We start from the raw sequence: 24,669 nt of genomic DNA on the forward strand, positions 1-24,669 counted from the left end.
TCCTGTAAATAAGTGGCTATATTAGAAATGTCTAAATCTAGAACATTGGTGTTTAGGACTAGTGTTTGGCATAAGTGTATCTCCTATTTTCATCATTTTAGGAATAAGGAATATAACCTTAAATTTGTTTTTTTCTGTTCAATAAATGTTCAAAAAAAAAAAATAACCTAATACTGCCAGACATATTGTGAGCTGACTTCCTCTGCTATCAGTATTGCTTACAGTTGTCTCTGTGGATTACAGAACACCTTTATTTTACGAAGATGAATAGGGTCATTTTTCTGCATCTAGATACAGTACAAAGAGTAAACAATGTCCCCCCCCAATCCCCCCCATAAGGTGTTCTACTGGCAGGATCACCAGATGGAAAAAGAAAAGCCTGAAGAAAATGCAATCGCCACATCTAAGGTCTGCTAAGGCATAACCAATATATTTTTGCTCTTGGGTTTAGATGCACTGTAATTATAAACTAAAATAGTGCTAGGTTGCTGCTGCACCTAGTCACTGAAGATGCTAGAAATATATTCCATGAGCGGATGGATGGCTGGTTAGATAGGAGTTGTACATTATTAGCTTATCTGACCTTTTCACATTATACTGACTCCTGTAAAACATTTTGCACTCTGATGCACAATGAATATACATTGTTTTCTGACAATTATGTTCTCTAGCTGCCATTAACTGGATATAACGAGAATTTCAGTATTAGACCTCATTTGTATTTTTTTCACAAGTTGCTTTATTACCTCTAATTGTTGCAACATTTTTGTGTTATTGTCATAATATGCTAAGCACATTTTTCCAATTTAATCCCTAAGCATCATTAGGCTCAAAGACATACTGTTTATTAACCTTGTTCTCTGTAATTTGAAGCAACCTCTGATAGCATTTTGTGCCTTGCTGAAAATTCTGCCAACTTAAAAATAATTGTTCTAATTGGGCACATCAGAAACATTTCCAGGGATTCCCTGAGACTGAAAAGTTTTTTTTAGTTAAAAAGGTACTAGGACTTCTCTGGTGCTTCCACTTCACTCATGTCCTTCCAGGTCCAAAGTATTCGGGCTGCACTTGTGTTGCTTCATCCTGGCACAGAATTATGCTGAGATGGTAGACTTATCTACATGTGTGTAGGTCAGTGTATCTGTTCTTTAAAAAAAGCTGTCGTAAAAGAGACTGGTACAGTATTTTCTGGTATTAAAAAAAAAAAAAAAGTTTACTTCCACTATAAATCCTTAATCCAAGGGGAAAAAATTAAAACACTATAAATGGGACAGGTCGTTTTGCTCCATTAAAGTTGAAAGTTCATTCTGCCTATATTTTGTCTTCACTGATTCCTCCTTCCCACTATCTTTTTTTTTTTTTTTTTTTCATTGTTTGTCATTACATACATACATTTTCTCTCATTAGCTTGCATATCACTACAGGGTGTATGAGGTTTCACAATGAAGCGCTGCTTGAAACATTAGGGTGCAGTGAAGCAGCGGCATTTCGTGACACCGGCTGCTAAAAATGAATTATAGATGGTCTTCTCCATAGACCTGTCTTTAAGTGTGTGTAAATATGTATTTGTTTTTACATACACACAGCTTGTAAGCTTTTTCGGGCAGGGTCCTCCTGTGTCATTGTTTGTATCTGTAATTTGCATCCCCTGTTTGATGTACAGCACTGCGTAATATGTTGGTATTTTCTATACATATGTATTTTGACCTGTAGCATGATATCTAATGAGGTCTGGGGAAGTATTTTATTTAGAACATGCCGTAATTAGAATCACCTTCTCTCACTAAATAAATGAACACTCATTATTTTTGCTTGACTTGCCATTACATTATATAGCCTCTGTTTGGTAGACGCAGTCATTTGGCTGGACTGCATTTGATTCTAGAATTCAAGCACCAATAAACTTTAATTACAACTAAAGCTTTTCATCTTTATTTATAAAAACTTGTCACACACTTGTGTGTATTGGGTGCGAGTACAGAGATTGTGACTTAAGACAAGAGGACAACCCTCATATTGTGAAAAATACATAAACCCAAAATAAATCTGATGCAAGAATGTCATTTTTCCGTACAATTTCAATGAGTTCGAATTCTTTTTGTTAGGTTTGTGTTATTTTTATATCCCAGTTTGCAGATATTTCTACACTTCCATAGACATAACAGGAAGTAAGAGGAAATCTAAACTGAGTGAAGTCCTTTCCTAGACAGCTGTCACCAGGGGAAGATTTTACCTTTTATTCCTTTTTTTTATTTTAGTTCTCCAGACAACATATAATTTGGAATTTCCCCTCTTCCTGGCCCATTTACAAAGAATGTATCTTCCCAGCAGGGACACAGCACAAAGATCTTCTTTTTAAAAACGAATCGATATTTTTATTTCTGATAAAATATTCTTATTAGTAAGCAGTGTTTTCCTCATCCCAGTCTGTCTGCAGCTGTATAAAACCTCAGGTTTTATTATATGTATTATTACTAGTTTTAATATGTAATGCCTCTGGTTTCAAAATATGTATTTTTATATTTAAAAAATCCAAAGGTTCCTTGCCTGAAACACATTAAAAACCTTTTTTGACTTTAAAGAAAAATGTTTTCACACATAATTATAACTGCAATAAAGCTTTCGGGAGGATTTGTTCCTTTACCCACAATACTTCCTGTCTTGTAAAACCATAACTAAGTACTGCGGACAGCATGAATATGCTTGAAATAATGTCTGTGAATTTTCGTTTTTAAATTTTGTAAGTTTTCCATTCAGCTGGCCCTCATTTTTCATTTCTGTTTTTTCTCTTGTGTAAGCAGAAAAATGCTCATGTGAACTTTAGCATTGGAAAACTACTTTATTACTATGTATAATAAATCTACAACATTTATGCTATAGTAACATTATATATGTTGTATTTTCATTATCTTAGTTAATAACAATTTTTTCATGCAGTACCTTGCCACCAAAAAAGGAACTAAAACGTGATATGCCATTATGTCACCTTTTTGAAAGTTAACTAGAATATGAAGAGTTGTAGCAAAGAAAGCACCTATGTGGCCTTTTTCATTTTTCAGTGAATGACATGGCACAAAGTAACAATATATTTTCCTGACTAAAGACTACTTCCTGCTGTTCTGTGTACTTTGCTCCTCCATAATTTTATTAACCAGTCCTAGTTCGGCTTTTTGCTTTGTAGGTAGCCTTATTTTCTTTTATTGACATTAGCATGCTTAATTTTATCAGAAGGGCTCATTCACACTTGTACATGTGTATTTTCACAACACACCTACCTGGTGCTATTTATTCTGAATAGAATGGGAGTTTAGTAAATGAGGTATAATACCCTGAAGGGCACCACAACCCACAACAATGACGTTTCTTCATGATCTCTCCTAATCTTGCACTGTTCACAAGTGAAGTGTCTTTCTCCAAATGTGAAAAGAAACGACCACTGATCTCCATGCTCATTTGAGGAAAGCCCCTGATGACACATGCCTTTTTTCAGGCAGCTTTAGTTTCTACCGCCATAGCAGTAAAGACCGAAGGGAAGTGAACCTTGTCAAAAAAGTTTTATATATATATATTTTTATATATATATATATATATATATATATACAAAATATTTATCCATTCTACTTACTCTAACATTACATAATGGTAAAAATATGATGATAGGTCTGCTTTAAGTGTGAATAGGTTCTGACAGTTACAAATTATTTACAGTTTTGGTGTACATTTTTTTGGCACCAAAAGCAGATAAAATGACATGACCTAGTGTCCTAGTTATAATGTCTTTGCTGATTACATTAAAATGAAATATTCAGTTGAATGCTTGTACTTTTCATTTCTGTATCTAGGATCATTGTGAAGAAATTTGATTTTTAGAGTTCACGACAAAAGCTCTAATAACCCTTTTTTTCCCATGAGAGCAGATCTTGGCCAGCCCTCCAATGTTAACAAGCAAATTGTGTTTCTGGGCTGTTAGAAACCAAAAAAAAAAAAGATGTCAGGGTCTTTGTGAATTTTTCAGGATGATTTGGCATACCAACACGTTGTGTGTTGCTGTTCATTGCAATAAAACAAATACAGACATGTGTGCATTACCACAGCAGACTAATAGAAAGAGCCCTAAATGTATTTTTTTTTTTAATTAAAAACTGTATAGGCACCCGAATCCTGAAAGAGGGAGAAGCAGAACAAAGATCCAGTTAGTTCACATGCTAATAGACAGAGAAAGTCGAATGAAAGGGAGATGGTGCTATCACTGTGTTACTGCTCAATTCACTGTCTAGTCACAGCATGGGGAGGAAAGCTACAAATGTTACTGAACTGCAGCAAATATAAATTAGGTTTTCTGCATTACTACTTTGCTGTGTGAAACAATACAAGTAAAAAAAGCTGCCACATATGTATTTCTTATTGGTTAGCTACTTGTCAGGAGTTCAACTTTAATGAAAAAGCTAAAGAACACTAAATTTTATGTTATCTAATTTTGTCTATTGTCTAACTCATCCAGGCCTGGAATCTCACCATCCTCCATTTTTAGGTACATCTTTTACAATCATCCCCTTTTCTATGGAGATTGTAGGTCAGCATTTTCTGGACATAGTAAATGTTTCTGTAAATCTTGTAATCTTAGTCCTAAACATTAGTGTAGTGCTACAAAGGAACACTGTGAAATTGTTCTTTTGTTGACAACAATATAAACTGAAATTGACTTGTGAAGGCCATGCCAGTCAATAAGGAAGGATGAAATACAATTTCTTTGATCATGCTGTTCAGAATATAGTATTCAGTTGAAAGTTAATGTGTTCAAGGGGTTTTTCTGTCATTGATTAGGAAAATGTAAAAGTTACTGAAATGGAAGCATTACTGTTCGTAAACCTATAAATGAATGATTCCCAAGTCAGCTTTACCTATGCAATGGTAAACAAGTGAAACATGGAAATACCATAATTATATTGTAAAAATCTGGATCTAGTCAGCAGTAATTTTCAATTCTGCATGTTTTTGTAGCTTTTGCCATTATAGATGTTGCGCTGTATACATAGTTCCCTGTCAACAGGGATCTTTTAATGACTTTACTCATTTAATTACAGGGATAATTATATACAGTGGATATTGTAGATGCACACTTCAGTTAGACTGAAATATAGATATGGCACTCAGTCTACAAGGTCATGGCTTTGGTTTTCCAGGCACAGCTGTACTGAACCTGTCCATCCTTCTTGTCAGTCATCCTTTTAACTGGGAACCCCTTTTTTTTCCCCTATCAGTCTAATAATGTAGGAGAGGTATTTCCAAATGCACCCACTAAGGGTTATTTGCTGCCTCTGACATACGTAAAGCCTAAATCGGTGTCATTACTCAGAATTTGTTCTATTCTCTTCTACAAATAGGTTTATATTAATTTTATTTTATTGGATGAATAATGGAAAGGGATTTAATCATATGTTAAGTTTTTATTGCAATCCATGTGCTTATTGAGAGATTTATAGTCACAGAGACTGGAATTTTGAGCCTTTGAGATCATTATCTTTATATCTTTTTTTATTCGAAAGCTTGAGTAGAATTTAAGCAAAGTCTTGGTATTAAAAACAGCAAACTTTTATTCTCAAAGGCGAGTTTAGTGATGGCTGTCTCCATAATCTTTTTTAACAGATATGTGTTGGTTCTTCATCTATTGGCCCTTAAACTTCAAAAAGCCGTTTGGATAATTTTAAAGCAGACATTTCACTGAGAATATTTACCCTTCTCTTTTTAACCTGGTACTAAAAAAAAAACAGATTGCCTGGTTGGTGTTTTCATTCTCTGCCTTTATTACCTTCTGGATCACAGACCCAGAATGAGTTTACAGCTCAGCTAATTGTCAGTTATCTTCATGCTTGTTTTAGGTGTGTTACTGGAACTCCTACAACCAAAAAGATCAGCTTTACATAAAATTAGTTCAGCTATGGCAGCTTATATATTCTTTCAGTGATAGGTCCACTTCAAGGTAAAATGGCAAACAAGCTGTTCACAATCTGAAGTTGTGTTAAGAAATAATCAGATTCCACATTGTTTCTTTTTACCTGGCAGTGTGCGGTGTATGAGCTTATCACATTATACTTCAAAGGAGTTGGTCTTCAAGATCTGTAAAGTGTTTATGGTTAATATGCAGAGAAACCAGGCCAAATTTAGCTTAAGCATATTCATTTATATTGTATTACAGCTATGTGCTTCCAATGGTCGTCTTTGGTATAATCTGTTTAGATCATCATCAAATGTACAATGTTTACATATCTATTTTTCTTTTACAGTATTCGACTATAGCTATCGGGACTACATTATGTCATGGTATGGAGATCTAAGCAAGGGCGATGGCCAGCTTTACCATCTGCTTCTGGATGACTTTTGGGAATTGGCAAGACAACTTCGCTGTCGGCTTGCTCACATTGATGTTGTCAAGGTGGTCTGTAATGATGTTGTGAAGAATCTGCTTACACATTTCTGTGACCTGAAGGCTGCAAACACTAGGTATGAACTGGAGTGAGCATCTGTCTGTAATAATACATGGACCTTACAAAGATCTTAAGACACTAGGCCACCAAGGGAAACCAACAGATTGGTAACTGGCTGACTATGGGTCTGGATGTTTAAAAAGTCAAAAACAAGTAAACTAGTTTGATGGCTTTTTAAATAATAAAAGTGTTTACAAAAATAATTTGTGTAACCCCCCTGCATCAATGTTTGAGTCAGTAATGGATAGCTCTTTAGTGATTTACAAATGAACACAGAGCTGCATTATTGTGAGTCTTTTTATATATCTTTTATATCTGCTTACCCCTATTTTTGTCCCCACATTTACCAACAAGACATAAAGAATAGTTGTACTTTCAAGCATTCTTTTCAATATATATTTACTGCATATTATTGGGCCAGGCACCTCATTGTACTGCTTACACCATGCAAAAGTAGTTACCCTTTAAAAATCCATAACATTGTAATTTATTACATATTATTTGCTAAATTGAGGTTAAAAGATTAATGGTGTTCAGGTATTTAAAAAAAACATTTAGCAAATAGCACTTTTCTAATGATAAAATTGCCATAAACCTAGAAGTCAGTTTTAAATAGGCAATTTAGGATCTCTGTATTGGATGGCACTTATGGCCCTTATTTACTAAAGACAGATAACTTCATTTTTAATATAGTGCTTACTTCATGATTTTAAAGGTCATTATTGATTGCATTTCCTGGAGACTTTTTCACATTAGACTGATTGTTTCCCTCATGGTTCTATTGATTCATGTTCCTAGACTATACACCATTAGTCTTAGTCTTTAGCCATATAGCTTTTGCCATTAAGGCTAAAAGATAGAGTTTAATGTATGATGTTTTTTTTTTTTTTTTTTTCTGGTGTACAACTAAGGCTGCCATTTTCTTTAATGACCTCGCTTTAGACACAATGTTTACTATTGTTGACAATATGTTGGCACTATTTAAATCTCATTTATTAATAATAATAATAATAATAATAATAATACATTAGTTACTAGTGTTACATTCCTATGCCAAATTGATCAGTTACAAAAAAAAAAAATGTCTTCATTGTGTTAGCTTAAAAATAGGATCACTGGTGATGTGCATCATGTACAAATAATGGGTAAAAAACTGTCCAGTGTGCACACCATAGGGTCAATGATTTCTATGTCAGATAACATTTATGTATTAGCTGGCATTCATTCAGGCAGAACAGACCACTGATGTGTGATGAGCATCATCTGCACTCAGCTTTTCATTTGCGAAGCACAGACCCTGTAAGCAAGCTTGGTTTCTGCTTAATGTTAAGTGAAATCAAAACATTTTACCAGGTTTATTTATTCTCTCTCAACCTATACCCTTATTGCTTTTGGCGAGAACCTTAAATAAAGAAAAGAATCTAACACTAGTACTATAACTATATGGTACTTTTACACTCAGAGTCATCACCAAGGTTGAAAACTTCTTGCAGGGTCAGTCTGCTGGTGTCACAATTTCTCTTGATTTAGGAATGCCCCCGCAGGACTACCCACCGTTTCTTTTCCCTTGCACAGGACATGAGCAGGCTCTTTAGGGTTAAGCCAACAACATTGCTTTCAATGCAAGAGACCAGTGGGCTATTCACTGAGCTCTGTAGCACAGTTTATTGGGGAAGTTAGGATTTCTGCATGAGCCATTTCCTAGATATGCTATAGATTAACTTCAAGCAAGCAGCTAAATAAATGTGAATTATAATGCTATATGTAACAGTGTTCTAGATAAAATAATTACAGAACAATATGGTACAGCAAGGGTCCATACATCAAACAGAGTAATTAACAGTATAAAATCAAACTTCTAAGAGGAGTTGTACGAAAAGGAAGAAAGTGGTGCAATCATATGTATTAAGCTGTCAGGTATAACACAGAGTTAGTGTACAAGAGGGGTACATAAAGCATAGCACATCAGGAACCAGGAGTTATACATATTGTAAAGTCTTGGAAGTTTAGGAACTCCTTCCAATAGAACCAGACCCTTTCAAATTCCTCAGAACTATCATGAAGGCTAGCTGTCAGATCCTCCATAAGCATAATCTCATTGATAATTTTAAACCATTGTGCTATTGTGGGGCAAGTTGTTGATCTCCAATTTATTGGAATACTTAGTTTTGCTACATTTAGCATGTGATTCAATACTGAAGATTTGTGGAATCTAAGAGAAAAGGAACTTTGTTGGAGCAGGAAAAATGAGGGCTCATCAGGTAAACAGCGATTAGTAAATTTCCGTACAATGTCTTTGAACTTACTCCAAAAAGGCTGCAAAATCGGGCATGACCAAAAAATATGTAATAATGTACCTTCCACCTCACATCTCCATCAGTGGACAGCGACTGATGGGTAAAATCTGTTCAAGTACCATCTAGCCAAAAGTTTTATTATTATTATAAGTTCTTGAAACCTACAGCTGAGTGAGGTATGGTGGGTTATTTGTAGCTTTAGCTCTCTCCCACATCAGCAAATATGAAGGATTATCGTTAGGTGGGGAATTTAGCATAGCATACAGAAATAAGAGAACATGTCTGTCTGCACCTGCTCCCAAGTACAATGCCTCAAATGGAGTAAGCGGTCTGGCAAACCCATTGCTCTGTGGTAGACAGTGTAAGAAATGAGCCGTTTGTCTTGCCCTCCAGAGACTAATGGGCTTCCTTTCTCCCAGACACGCCAAGTCCGATATCTGCAGCTATAAGTCACCCTGAAAAAAGTTCACTGCCCTATAGTAGCCCAGTTCTTTAAGGTGGATGAAAAATGGATCCACTATATGCAGCTCTAATGCCGGATTATCCATCACCAGATAAAGTGGAGAAGGGGATGGTGCTATATGGTGGAGGGGGAATGTTTTAGAACACACCCTCAGGGTGGGCCATATCAATGGATGTTGTCTAAGCTTACCAGTTAAACTACTTTCCAACCAGGGCGCAGATACACACTTTGACCTCCGGCCAACCGCTCCATCTCCACCCACTGCTTAGTGAGGCTGTTCCTAGCCCAGTCTACCGCCCTCACTAGGTGGGAGGCCATATAGTATTTATACATATTAGGGACCCCCAAACCTCCAGTTGTGTCTTGGGCTGGAATAGTAGGTTGTGGTTAAGTCTGGGCTTTTAATTGCCCTATATATATCGAAACATTGCTGTATTTATTTTGTTAAAAAAGGACTTGGGTATCCAAATTGGCAAAGTCTGACAAAGAAACAGAAACCTTGACAAGACATTCATGTATTCATGACAAGTACTTGTATTCATCCAAACCGAGATATAGTCAATAGCCTCAATTTCATTAAATCTGATGTTACCCATTGAAAAAGAGGGGAGAAATTCAAATCAAAAATTTCCCATAGGTCTCCAGCAAGGAAGACTCCAAGATATCGAAGACCTCCCATGGCCCATTTAAATGAGTAACTCCTCTCAATCAAGTCCTCCTTAGAGAGTACAAACAGCAGATCGTCTGCAAACGCTGCAATTTTGTACTTTCTCTTCCCTAAAAATAGTCCTGTGACGTCAAAGTTAGCCCTTATAGCTCATAGCAAAGGTTCTAACGTCAGAATACAAATAGGTGGGCAGAGGGGGCAGCCCTGCCGAGTATGATTTGATATGGGAAAGTATTCTGATGGGGTTCCACTAACTCTAACTGCCGCTACAATGCGATATGCTTTGTTTGTCACAGGATTTGTTTTTCTTTACAACCATTTTTGAGAGTCATATACTTTATCAGATAGCACTGCTAGGAGGACAACATCAGAACTTCACCTATCTTCTAGGGTTAATATAATGGTGTCACCCACCTGCTTGCATCAAGCTGACTGGACAGTAAAGAAAGGGCAAATAAATTGTTCACGCTGAAGAAAAAGTTTGAAATTGTTATCCTGGAATGCAGCTGCATTGAATGGCATTCTTTTTTTTATATGTGCATAGAGTTGACTTTAAAGTTTGTCTTTTTATCCACCCAAGCATTTAAAAAAAAAAATCTAGTCGCCTTAGTTTTATATGTAAATTTTTATTATAAATTTTATATTTAATAACTTAGTAAATATTTTTGCAGTGTGTTTGTGTTTTTCATTTAACTTCAGTTTCTTTGTTTGCTCTTTGTCTTTTCTTCTTTTTCTTTCAGACAGGATGAACAGCCAAGACCCTTTGCTCTTCATCCCTGCTTAAAAACCACAGAAGAGGAGCTGAGGTTCTTACAGACGTGTGCCCAGGTGCTAGTCCTCTGTTTAGTGCCTGCTCGGGATGCCCAGTCTCGCAGCTTGCGCATAGTACTTTCTGAAATACTTGCAACTAAAGGTGTGTAATAGTCCCTTTGCAGTCACTGGTATGGCACAGGAAATGTGTGCCTGTTCAGCTTTTGCTGGAGTATAAATTCGGAACCACAAACTGTTTGTCAGGAACACTGTGGTTTGTGTGGCTGTATAAAGTTGCAGGGTCAGCCCTTTTAAAACTCATGAACAAGCTTTTATATTCTAGTCCTAAGTCACTTCATAAATCAACTTCTGAAGAAGTAATGCTTTTAAGTACACAATTTTCTTAAAAACAATGTGCTGTGCAATTAATAAGTTGCTAATAGGTAATAATACACTGTATATATCCCTCAATGCTATTATAAACATATAGACCCCTAAATTATTTTTGTTTTGTAACCGATAAAGGGTTTTAGGCTTTGATCCATGCATATTTGGAACATTTAGTGCAGAAGCTTTTAAGGAGCTGTTACAACACACAGAGAAATGTTTGGAAATTTGTTCCATTAAATCTGTTGATATAACTGGAAACTGCATAATAGTTCTTCAAGAGCACTTGTACTACTGGAAACAATGAAATTCTGTTTAGAAAGAAGATTAAAATATGAAATATCTGCTTTCTCTGTTATAAAGATTTTAGTATGAGTTTTACTCTGTGCACAGACACTTGTCACCCTCTGACCTGACAAGTTGACCTGCCCTTACCTAACAGTTCCAACTCAGTGCCTTTAACATCATTGTTGGCATGGTCTTCAAGCTCTTTTCAGGCTGTTGGAATGCTTGTCCCCTAGATTTTGACAGGCAGCCCAACTGCGGGCCTAGGAGGGCACATGGCAAATCTGCTACTAGTTGCAAGGCAGGGGCTTAGTACTGTCATCCTGAAACAGAAAGTTTACAGGCAGGACTTCTTATTGGCACTTTAAATCTAATATGGTGCCTTATATGGTGCCTTTTTTACTTTTAGAAGCTGTTCCTAGTTTTTTATGAATACCATTTTATAGCGTTTGTAAGTTAGGTGGTAAACTTCCCACTGAAGCATGTTTATTAATCGGGACCTTCCACAGAGAGATTATGTAAACTGCCATTGATAAACTGTAAACAATGCTAAGTGGAAGGAAATCTGATCATTGGGTGTCACACACATGAAACATTCATGCAGATAACTGTGTGACAAGTTGTGTAGCAATTAGCTGAACACCGTGAGACCTGTATACTCATTCTGGATCAGTGATTTAGAAGGTATAAAATGCTGTGGATCAGAACACCAACTAGGTAAGCAGGATTTTTTAAAATGTGTCAGAATGGCAGCTCACAATCTTTCGGTGAAAGGTCCATTTTAAGGCTACAAAGAACATCAAGGATTATCGCAATACCACCTTCTGCAGTAACCAGATTGCATACTTTTTCTCCTATCAAAAGATATTATTTTGATTACTGCACTTCACCTTTTACCACAATTTAAAAACCTTACAAGATTAGAAAGGTAAAAGTCCACATAGTTGATCAGTAATAATTAATAATATTATTAAACATGATTTATATAGCGCCCTCATATTACGCAGTGCTGTACATTAATAATGTTGCCAGAGTTAAAAATCATCATGAGTATGTACACGTTTACAACCACTTTTTATTTAGTTACATAGTTCATCCAGGTTCATAAAAGCACATGAATATAGTACAATGCATATTTAGGTTCGTGTCTTTAGTGACCTTGTGTCCTGGTTTTGTTTCCTTAGTACTGAAGCCCTTAGTGGAACTGCTGAGTGATCCGGATTACATTAATCAGATGCTGCTCAGCCAGCTGGAGTACAGAGAACAGGTGAATGAGCGTCACAAGAAGGCCTATACATATTCCCCATCTTATGAGGAGTTCATCAAGCTGATCACAAGCAGTTCTGACATTGAATTTCTCAAACAGTTAAGGTACTTGGATTTATGATATGGTTAACTCTAAATGTGCTGTACTTTCAGTATTTAACTGGGTTAGGCTGCTGTTATTTTGGGTTTTAAGCTAGTTGGCCTCATGCCATTTAAATTTAAAAGACAACTCCAACAACTCAGCAGTGTTCTGTGAATTGCCACTGATTAGTCAAAGAGAGAAGGGAGCATACCAACCATATGCTGTTTTAGTGAATGAAACCTGCAGCCCTGGAAGTACAGCGGAGGTGTCCCTGCCAGTTGGCTACAAGGCTTACTTGCCATACTCCATCTGTAGAGGAGCAGTTAGGTCAACTTTTTACAGGAAGTGTGGTCAGAATAGAGAACAATACCAACTTTTCATAACATGCTGGTGGGTTTCTGTAGTCCGCAAAAGCAAACTGGGCAGCACTAAAAAGACTAATAATGACCAGACAAATGAGTTTGGCCCAGGTAAAGAGTGCAACAAATTAAAACTGCATAGATTTTGTGACAAGACCATCAGGTATGTGTGTGTCCTTATAGAACAGGTATAACAAAATGCTTTTATTTGTATAGTTAACAGGGTAAAAAGGATCAAAAATAAATGGTAATTGTCAGGCATTTCATTTTTAACAATGCATGCACAGGCTTTCTGTTCTCTTGAGATAAAGAGATGAACTGGAATAAGCCTGCTGTCTGTTGGCCCATCATAATATCTGTTTCTTGTATGTAATGCAATACAACAGGATTAAAGGATAGATCTGATTGAACGAGAAATCAATGTCAGTAGTCTGAGTTTCTGAAGTTTGAGCAATAATTTACACATAGATGCCCATACTTTGTTTTATCAAAATATTGAGGAGTTTTCATTGACAGTCATTATGTACTCCACGTTTAGAAAAACTTGGGTTAATACATATTGATGTTACCTAAACTGTAAAGTCAAATTGTAGTGCGTTACATGAAAATGAATGCATGTCTGTGTTGATGCAGCAGGTTTTTTTCTAATGTTCCTCTACTTGGGGTCCCTTTGTGGTATACAGTCAGATTTAGGAATAACTGTATTAGGTGTACACAAACTTTAAGCATCTGCCTCCAAGGGTTTTTATTGAGTTACTAGGAGCTTGACATTTTTCTTTACATGCATCTTTTTATAGCTGTAACTCAGTATGGGGAATTGTAGTAAATAGAAAAAATTGGGTCATAGAGTGGGACCCAACAAAGTAGGAATTTGTGTGGTACATCAACATTAATTTTATTTCAAACAACTAGTTAAAAATATTTCAGTGAACATAAAAAGTTGTATATAGGGTGCTCTGATCTAATACAGAAACTAGGGTAAGGTCTGATAAGAGGTATATTCACTTTGTCTGATCAGAGGTATATTCACTTTGAATACTGAGGTTTTTTTGCTTTCCTAAGGGAACATCACACAAAAACAAGGTTAAATTTTCAAAATGGCTTATTTCTAGAAGTAGATAAAGACCCAGTTCCTGGGGACTCAGCCTGCACAAACTAGTAGGTTCTTATATAAGCATAAGGGTAATGCAGATCGATCTGGCAATGGATCTGTTTGCATGCAGATATATACATATAGTTGTTTATCCCACAAGGAAGCTTTATCCACTTGCGTCAAATCAAGACCTTGAGAAGTCCAAGCGAACTAATATACGCAGTGGGAATGTACCTCACTGCTAGTCCTAGGGCAGAGAGATTGTCAAGTGCCAGTGCCCGAAATTGCCTTTCCTGTGAGGAACAAAGTAGGGAGGTGAACATTATTTAAACATATCCAGGTAATTTTACCATTTTCTTCCCATCTTAGTGCTTATTTTATTTCCTATTTTTTGTATTCTACACACAGGTCTTCCTTAAGGGTTACATGGTGTTGAAGTATAGTGACATGCTTTTCTTGCCTGTTTTTCAGCTATATTTAATAAAACAATGAGTACTCAAACATCTATTTGTAGTTGATAATGTGTTGATGTTCTGGAGCAGAATATGATTTTGTTGCCTGGTGACCTATTGTTCATTTGATGTAAAAATAACTATCTGTGCCAATGCCAGGGCTGCTGAGTGTTACCGACAGCCGAAATTATCTCTCATTAGTCTCCATCTAAAGCATGAGTTGAGCATTATCTGTGAGAAAGCACACGGTTATATGTCCTGCCAGTGCAAAAATGACAGCTGCTCTTCAGTAAATGCGCATAAAATAGTTGTTTTTCTCATTATATGACTGTTCAATTATACAATTACCCTTCATATGTTATCTAAATTGCTGCTTTATTTATCTTCATTACATCTGTGAGCATTGTAGTTGCTATCATAGTTATCCTTGTTAACACATACTTGACAAATTGTTCAACTGATAATAGAAACTGGTACAATGATCTGCCAAAATTCTCAAAAGGATGATATCTAGCAAGGGATGTGATAAAGGGCTGAAGGTCAACACTCTGTCCTTTAAAACAGAAAAAAATGAAAAGTAGAGACTTTGATGAGGGTAAAAGGCTGAGTGAAAGCATCTTTAAACCAAACTCTTTTTGGATGTTCACCAGTATGTAGCGGTTAGTCCTTTTGTGAAAGGAAGGACAACCAATAAACCAGCAACAGGGTCATGGCAGCCAAATGTGGAGGGAGAGTGGGGGGGCAGGGGGGTGTAGACTTGCCTGTCTGGTTTGTCCTGAAATTTGCACAGCAAGCCTGGTGACCTGAGATGCTAGGTCCCCTACTTAAGTGTACAAAAACACAAAATATTGCTGAAGCCATCTCTCTATTCCCTCTTTCTGTAAGCATGTTTCTTCCCTGTAGATATGGATACAGACCACCCAATTAGCCTCCAGTGCTGCTCCTCTCTCACCCAATATGGTTGCTGTTGTACTAAAGATTACTGAGTGATAAATATATATCAGCATTAATTTGTTTAACTTTAATTTTGTTATCCAAACTACATCAGACACAAGTATTATCTGTCCGTCTTTTTTTTTTTACTGCTTTCATAGCTCATTGTTTTTTTTCTCTTCTACTAGTTGTGAAGAGCTGAACCCACATCAACTATTAAAATTAATTTTCAGTATAGATTAGACAAATAAGTCAAGGGGTGCAAAATTTCCCCAGTGACTAAGGCAGAGATGCATATGAGAAAACACTTTCAGTAATTCAGATTTTCTCACCAAAGTAAGTGATAAATGATGCAACAGACTTCAGGTCTTAGTGGCTTGCAAGTTTTTGCTATCTTTGCAGCATGTATCAAGTCTACTACTCATATATGATTACAGTGTGTAACCTACACCAGTAGCATGTTATTGCATTACATTACATGTTATCATACTTCACTGTCTTTTTTTTTTTTTTTTTTTTTTTTTTTTTTTTTCCTGCTAAAAAAAAAAAAAAATAAAATTGTGCATCAGATTGATTGAAGTCAAGTACATGGCTAGCACAAGCACAAATTTGACATTACTGAAGCTTTAACTACTGAGCTAGTCTGATATACTTTGCTGGTCTTCGTTTAAACAAAAGTGCACCAGCTATGTGCATCATTTCTGAAGACACCAGGCCAGATCTTACTAGCTGTTTTCAGACATCAAGGGTTTACTGGTCTCTGCTGGAATGTATGCAAACTGGTTCTTGGATAACAAATGTGTCACCATGAAGTATGGCATTTAAATACCATGACATCTTATATTGCGTTCTATGAAACTTCAGTATGCCACTTTATAGAGTTGTGTTCAGATTCATGGTGGTTTGAACTTTTTTAAATGGAAATAGAAAAAAAAAAAAAAACTATTTTCACCTTCTGTATATATAAAAGAAATGACACAATAATTTAACATTAAATTAAATCTTTATCCTCATACTACTTATACATAGATCTAAATACAAGTATTAGGTGTATTTTAGTATTACACTTGTATAAAATAGATTAGTCTCTTTATGTGGTTGTGTTATAAATTTTTTATTGGCTTTTTAAAATAAATGATACAGATTGCTATAAGTTTATATCAAATTCTATTTCTGGAATCGATTCATTTCTCATTCCTTTATAGATTCAAGAAACATAATATTTTGTTGTTTTTATGTGCATTTTCGTTTCAGAAATTTAAATCCAGCAGTAGGTGTTAATGAGGCATGTAGTTCTATTTTATTAATGTGATTAGACCTTACGCCTTGTGACATATGTTTACCAGATAAAGTGCAAAATATTTGATCAGAAATTGAATCTATATGATAGTAACATGTTTGTTTACAATGCATATGCTATCTAATTTTTTTTAATGTGAAAAAACATTCAGAATGAATGTAAAAAGATCATATAGAAGCATATTTATGATTTTTCTCATTGGGTGTCATGTGTCTACTGCCTACTGAACTGCTCTGTACTCAGGAGTGCTGGACCTTGCCTTACTCCACCTGCCTTTTGCAGCACCTCGGTGGCCATTTAGACTGTACACAGGTACAAAGGGTAAACTATTTGGCAAGAATCATTTTGGCATTTTCTATAGTTATTTGTTTTTTTTGTTTTTTTTTTTTTTAAGCAATAATGTGTTTGTTTTTTTTATCTTAGGTATCAAATTGTTGTGGAAATTATTCAAGCAACTACGATTGGAAGCTTTCCACAGATAAAGAAGCAGAAAGGTTAGTAGGTGTTCTGACAGGAATTCAAGTTTTAAGTACATGAAGGCCATGACCAGGAATTGCGTATTAATAATTAAAATGCCTGAACTGCTTGTTTAAAAGCCTTGGCGTTTCTACGAAGGTGCTTGTATTTTTTTCATCTGGGTTTTAGTTACTGTATAATGTGTGTATTCACAGTAATAGTGAACATTTACTATATATCTATCTCATTAAAGGATTATTTGAGCAGTCAATCCCTAAATCTGCCATCTAGGTGCAGCGCAAGTACAGTTGTAGGACGGGTGATCTAGATTAACAGAACTGGCAATTTCCCATACAGTCCCTTTGCATTCTGAATCCATAGAGGAGCCCACTGCTGGACAGCCAATATAAAGTGTTGGCACACAGGCACATTCTTTTGTTTTCTCCAGGGTTCCCCCTATGCCCAGTTTTCAAGGACCATTCAAAGATATAATTTCTAAAACCTTTCCTCTCTTCTATAGCTCTTACACTTCCATCCCCATATAATGGAGATGAAGATAGCAAGGTGTGTGTAGCCCACATTATGTGTAGCCTCGGTAACCGCCATGTCTCTCTCCATACATACAGTGCCAGTGAGTATAGGCCCCTAGAAATGGAAGTGTGTTATACACAAAATTATCAGGTGAAAGCAAATCCATGGAACACTGGTAAACTGCAATATCCTACATTTATGTTTTGTTGTTCAGATATTCTTTAATACAGATTTCCTGCTTTTAGAGTACAGGGTCTTTTTAGGTTTGGCAAATACTTTGTTTGCTTTGTTGAGTCCATTTCCAAAAAAAGATTTTGGTCTGATCAGTTGGATCACTTATGGCTGTTGTCTGGGTTTAATACAATGTTTCTTTGGTCTTATTAATATCAGGATTGCAGAATTCATTATCTGCAATCTACTAGACATGATTTAAAATCTGGGGAATGGCAAATTTATATAGTTGAATTTTGGTCTGTTATGCCGTTGTATTATGCAGACATAGATAACACAAGCTCTGTTAGACCACTGATATCACACTCCTCATTAGTATCCTTATTATAGAAATATTGCTCACAGCTTTCTGTTATATCTTCAGCTTTATGCTTCACAAAAAGGTGATTGTTTCTTATTCAGAACAGAGTCTGAAAAAAACAATTGTATATATCAGTAGGGATAGCAGTGTGACTTATTTCTTACCTAGATTTCATTTTGATTATCTTCCTGTGAAACTTTGTTCCCTGTGGGGACATTGTGTTTGCACATAACAGATTGCTGGCACTATTATGGCTACTAACTGGTAACTGTCCAAAAAATGGAAACGCTTGTCCTGAATCTCTACTTGCTTGTATTAAAATAGAGAACCTATATATTAGGAACTTGATATTTAATTTTTTGAACATATGTTTTTGTTTTTTTTTAACATTTTTTTTTGGGGGGGGGGCGGTGGTATTCTGAGTGGTGAAATAACAATAGGGTCCTGAATGAAAATAAATGACTTGGGCTCTAATAAATTCTGTGCTGTTTAAATGTCTGCTATACACACAGTCAGTGAAAATGAAATATGAAAACTAAGGAAATGGTTTAGACATTTAAACATAGAATAGTTTTTTGAATAAATGCATTTTGATATGTTTGAACACTGCATGTGCCTTTTATAATATATATATATATTTCTGACCATTCCTTCTGTAATTTTTTCCTCCCTCTTGCCTTGCAGATTTTCATTTTCCCATTATCTATTTTTGTATAAGTGTAAATTAGAAATTCAGAGCTGTCAATTTTACTTTACATGTGTTATGTTCAGATGTCTAATAGGTGCTCTCTTTTTCCACCTTGGGCTGCTAAACAACAACATAACAATAAATCAGCAGGGCTGACACCATTCTTTGTGATTTCTGTGTGATTTCTGTGTTGTCAGCTCCACAACAAGACATTGAAAGCCAAGTGGACTTCTGCTGTGTTTATTAGATATAATAATGTACTAGCAGGTTCTTTAAATTTATTCAACATGGGGAAATATGCATATATTGCATGTTTATTTAGTTTTGTCCTAGCATGCATTTAATTATAATAAATGTTCTTGTTTGCTTTCCAAATGTTCTTGAAAATAATGATTAATTTAAACCTGCACATATAAAAAGTCAATTGAAAGGTAACTTCCCATTGCATGAAACCTGAGGATGAGGGTCCTTGGTGGAGGGATAGCACTGTTGAGTACCAATCAGAGCTTCACGTGAGCGTCAGAAGTCTAGTTTAATGGAGTTTAGCCTTGGGAGAAACCGCTGCCACATTCTGTATATTTGTTTTTCTGTGAATATTTTGATGATGTGGTTGGAATGAATAAATGGTGCTGCTGAATGAAAGCACAAATGGTGTATTTTTATTAGGCTGCTTCAGGCACAGATTTGTATAATTACTAATAAAGGGCAAACATGACAATAACATTATAAGGGAAGCTTTTCTTTTAGGAACATTGCTAATATCCAGCTATTTGCAGTTATGTATCCAAAATGGAACAGTGCTGCTTTTATGCATATATTTGTCTCAGTTTTCCATTATTACTTAAATAGTTAATATATCCTTTTTTACAGCCATAGTAGTTATATTCAGCATTTCAGAGTCCTTTAATCTTGCTATGGGCTTGGAACTTCACTAACTTTACCTGAGGTCATACAGAGCATGAGGGTCAAACAGGAAGCCTGTTTAGTGGAATATGACATCCTATTCAATGTATTTATTTTTATCGGCTTTTTTGGGGGGAAGAGAAACAAGCTCCACACACAGTTCAGCCTTCATGTGAAGGAGACACAGGCAGCCCCGCCCCCATCTCATCAACACAAGCTTGGATTACTGCCTGTGAAATGTATCCACCTCTAGCTCTGTGTGTGAATTCTGCATCCTCACAGCTATGTGTGTACAAACCTCCATATCTCCTAATATGTACCGTATGTCACCATGACCTGATATTTTCAGGGTGTGCAGGGGACCCTCATAGATACTAGTTATTACAGTTACATCCCCCCAGCTTTAAAGAAGTTCAAGGTATGGGGGTCACAAATGTAAAAAGTTATGAAAATTGAACTGGGGTTGCTGTTTCAGAGGAAAGTGCAACATGGAGTCCTAAATTGAAAGTGCAAATTGGGGACCATGGGGGCTACCAACATAGCAAGGAGCATTGGGGCGGGCTGCTAAATATATATCTACCTGTCACAAATCTATAACTATGAAACTACTGTCTGCTTTTCTGTGGGTGGGGGTGGGGGGTACAAAATCGAAAATATAAGTACCAGTGGTCGGCACATTCTCCCCCTACAATCTCATTACTACAGCATCATTGGAACATAAAACACTCTGCCCATCAAAATGGTCTTCCCTGCCCTGTTACACATTCCTGTCCACTTGTCTAACATTCCGAGCTCCAATTGGGGAATGGGGAGGTGTAAGAAACCAAAAATATAGGTACAAGTGAGGAACGTCTGTGGCTAACATCCCTTAAAACTTCATCACTATGGCATCATTAAAAAATGAATTCTGCCCACTAAATTTTATTGAGGTTGAGGTACAGGAAGGTTACAGTCGTGTGTAACAAGGAAGTGCATTTTGATGGACAGTTATTTTTTAATGTTGTAATAAAGCCATGGTGATAAAAGGTGATCGCCACACGTGTCTCCCACTTCCTCATATATTTTTGTTTCCCTGCACCTCTTACTTCTTGAGAAATTGGGGTTTGAGGTAAGATGCAGACAGATATGTGTAACAGAGCAGGCAGCACATTTTGCTAGGTAGAGATTTATGTTCTTATAATGCCATACTAATTATATTTTAGAAATGTTTAGCCACAAGTGTCCCCCACTTGCACCTTCAGTTTCCTATGCCTCCACGTGTACCTTAAAAATTTCACATTAATACAACCAACGGTTTAGGAGATCTGAAGGTTTGAACACAGCGAGTTGTTAGGCTGCAGAATATGACAAGCAGCTTTTACACTCAACATAGCGATCACACTGCGCTGCCGATGACATTACACACTGCGGATAAACGTCACAAACTGTTTTTATATAGAATATGGGCAGTGATAAGAGGGGGTCACTGTCTGTCTTGTCCCTATCTGATATCACATGCATGATGCTATTAAAGCCACATTTTTAACATTATATTAAAGAGTGACTTTCTCTGTTATGTAATGGAAAAATGTTTTTTTTTTACAATTTGGAGAGAGTACCTCTCCCCTTCAGTCTTCACTTCCATTTTGGTAAAGACCGAAGGGGAAACCTGCAGCCCCCTGGGATATTTGTGTCACATATCCCAAGAGGCTCTGCACTGCTCCTTGTGTGCATGCATCTTCAGAGGATTTCTTATATTGTAAAAAAAAGTGTTCAATCTCATGCAAGGCAGCATTGGACGTACAAGTGAGCATCAGAGAAAAGGTGGAAGCTGAGCCAGCATGGGCCTGCTGGGCTAATTTTGTAAGAGAATCAAGTGTTGGGAGAAGGTAGAACACTGAAAAAATAAGAGGTTACTGGATACCCATGGCATAAACAACTGGGAGCACTAAATTTGCCGTGTTTTGCCACACCCCCTTTTTTACCACCCGGCTACAGCTTCCTACCACCCGGCTGAAAAAAATTTCTATATATATATACACAAACACACAAGTGGACAGTGAGTTTCCAGGTGTAAATTCTGATTTGCAACACACTCATGATTCTTTTTTTTCCTTCTTCCCATAGCGACCTTCTAAACTTACTGCCAGGTATGTCTGTGTTTTTCACAGATAAATATGCAAATCTACCACAGATAAATATGCAAAAAAAATGTGCATTTGTCTATCCACTATTTAGATTCCAAATGGTACATCAGTACCCAGGCAAGCAGATGTCACTTCTAATGAAATGGCATAGTAACGCTTTACTGCAACAGACATTGAGAGTGTCTTCATTAGTGTGAAGAGCAAGTCAATTGAACATCTCTGCCTAAAGCAAGTCTCTCTAATGACTTACTAAGAAGGTAATCAATACAGTATAGTATGTTAGTAAGTGTAATATTAAGATGTACACACAGACTCTTTACCACATTCAAACACAACTTCTGTGGCAATAACATGACAATTTTTTTCCTTGTGCACTGGCTTGGAAACCTCAACTGCACCATTCTTCCTGTACTGTACAAAAGGAAATATTTATTAATATATTTATTGTTATTAGGAAGTAGTGCTTTAAAACAAGCTTTACTGACCTTCTTGCTCCAAAGTTTTTCATTGTCTAAGATCTTCAGAGATCACAACACTTTAGAATTGGGTTTCAGCTTTGTTTTTTGATAATTAAGAAAAATCTGTACGTTTTTACATTTGAGGTCTGGCACCCTGCCAAAATACTGTTGTACTAGAAAAATAGCAGAATCCTCAAATGTTATATATTATCGTGGTTAGGCCAACCCAACGTATGAAAATTAGGAAAGAGAAAAGGTTGGGGTTTTGGCAAAAGTTGGCAGGGTTCTCCCCAGTGCTTACAGAAACATATATGTATGAGGCCTTGTTTTAAAGTACTTTTACTAATGTAAATACTTTAGTATGCACTGTGAGAACACAGGATCACTTTATTTATTTGCTGTCTCTTACCCACTATTATACATTATATTATATACTTCCTTAACTAATATACATGGTCTAAGACTTGACTTAAGCCTTAGCGATGTGATTGAGCCTGTGGATTTTATTGTGCTGTAGCACTAAAATTCATTGATCACTACTGTACTCTAAACAATTTCACTGATCATCATTTAGTAAAACTGTAAACATTTACTAAGTCTCATGTTGCAGTTAGAGATCTTATAATGAGAAAAAATTTAAATATGTATATAAAAAAAATAATTCTACTCCAACCAGCCCTAATAAACTAGTACCTTACATTTTGGCCTTGAATATTATTTTATATAAAAAAAGAAATACCTTTGCTTTGCATCAGAAAGGGTCTGCTAGTACAAGAGCTGAATTTGTTGAATAAACCTGGCAATTCAAATTAGGCAAATGATTAAGCTAAATACCGTATTAGAGGTCACCTTCCATGAAAACACGGTATCACAATGAGTAAAATATTTGGATTATAGCCGCAGTTTTTCTTTTTTATGCTGTCTGTGACCTGTTAGGGAAGCAGAGGTTTACTTTCTGTCTGGACAAAATTTCTGTCAACAAGAATGGTGGGCAAATTAGACATGGCATAAAGAACTTGGCAGGGGTAAAAAAAAGTCTCCTCTCTGTCTAAACCTGGAAAAAAATAGTTGTTTCAGCTAGAGATGCACTTTATATTTTATGCATGTTGGTTCAAGCTTGGACTAACTGGCTGCAATTGTTTCTCTGCCTCTGTAGTCTCAGTATCTGCTGGATTCTAATCAGGTCATAATCCAAAAAAAAAAACATTTAGGTTCAACAATAGGTTCAACAACATTTAGGTAAACAATAGAAACTGCCTTTTTTATAGCTACATTTTACTGCCCAATAGATAGAACTGGAAGTGAGATAAAAATCTCTCCAAAGTGAGGGAAATGCCTTAAACGTCTTGGGCTATTATAACCATGAAAATATTTACTCCCATTCCTGTTTTAGTGAGAACCAAAGAGTCTAGATTTTCTGCTTCCTTGCAGTATTGTTTTGGGTGGTCACCCGGACAAATAAAGGTGACCACACACACGTACATATATTACGGATCTTTAACCCATGGATTTATATGCACTTTAAGAATGCAAAATTATTTTTTACAAGCAGAATTTAACTCTTATGCTGTCATATTTAGGTTTATATTACATTTTGTAATAGTTTGCTTAAGTAGAAGAAATCAATAAAATGAAACCAAGTGAATGTGGCACATGTATCCAGGATGTTGCAGGAGCTGATTAGTCTTGCTGTGTAGTTGTGATTAATTTATGCACCATTTTTTATATCTGGCACAGTAACAACAATGCTTAAAGGCAAACCTTATTAAGGCTGGGTACACACGTAATTGTTCACAATTGTTCTCGTCTGATAATCGACTCCGAGCCGTTATCGGACGAGAATCTTACGTGTGTACAGCGCTCGTCGTCCCGATCGACTGTCCTGGCGGTTCCATGGACGATGGACGACGAACCTTCATAATTGAAGTGAAGGGGGAGAGAGCGCAGCTGGGTGCCGCTCTGACGTTCTTCCGCTCCTGTATTATATCCATTGTACATAATATTATACAATATACTGTATCAGTGTTGTCTGGATAGTAGGATCTAATATAACCGTATAGATGTCAGTCTGTATTGATGTCACATTAATTAAAGCATAAATCAAAAGCGTATTACATTCTACTGTCCGTTTGCGTCTTGTAATCGGTCTGTTAGCT

At 36.2% G+C, this 24,669-nt stretch overlaps 1 protein-coding gene across 2 annotated transcripts in view; it reads left to right on the forward strand.

The window, feature by feature from the left end:
- The window catches only part of SNX25 (sorting nexin 25), a 77,156-nt gene that overhangs the window by 33,624 nt on the left and 18,863 nt on the right, over positions 1-24,669 (forward strand). For both annotated transcript variants that reach the window (XM_072406139.1, XM_072406140.1), the window contains exons 3-6: positions 6,285-6,501; positions 10,653-10,825; positions 12,519-12,705; positions 17,243-17,313. In XM_072406139.1, coding sequence (XP_072262240.1) covers positions 6,285-6,501; positions 10,653-10,825; positions 12,519-12,705; positions 17,243-17,313 — 648 coding nt within the window. The remainder of the gene's footprint in view (positions 1-6,284; positions 6,502-10,652; positions 10,826-12,518; positions 12,706-17,242; positions 17,314-24,669) is intronic.

This window comes from Pyxicephalus adspersus, chromosome 3 (assembly GCF_032062135.1).
Source record: "Pyxicephalus adspersus chromosome 3, UCB_Pads_2.0, whole genome shotgun sequence".
NCBI lineage: Eukaryota > Metazoa > Chordata > Amphibia > Anura > Pyxicephalidae > Pyxicephalus > Pyxicephalus adspersus.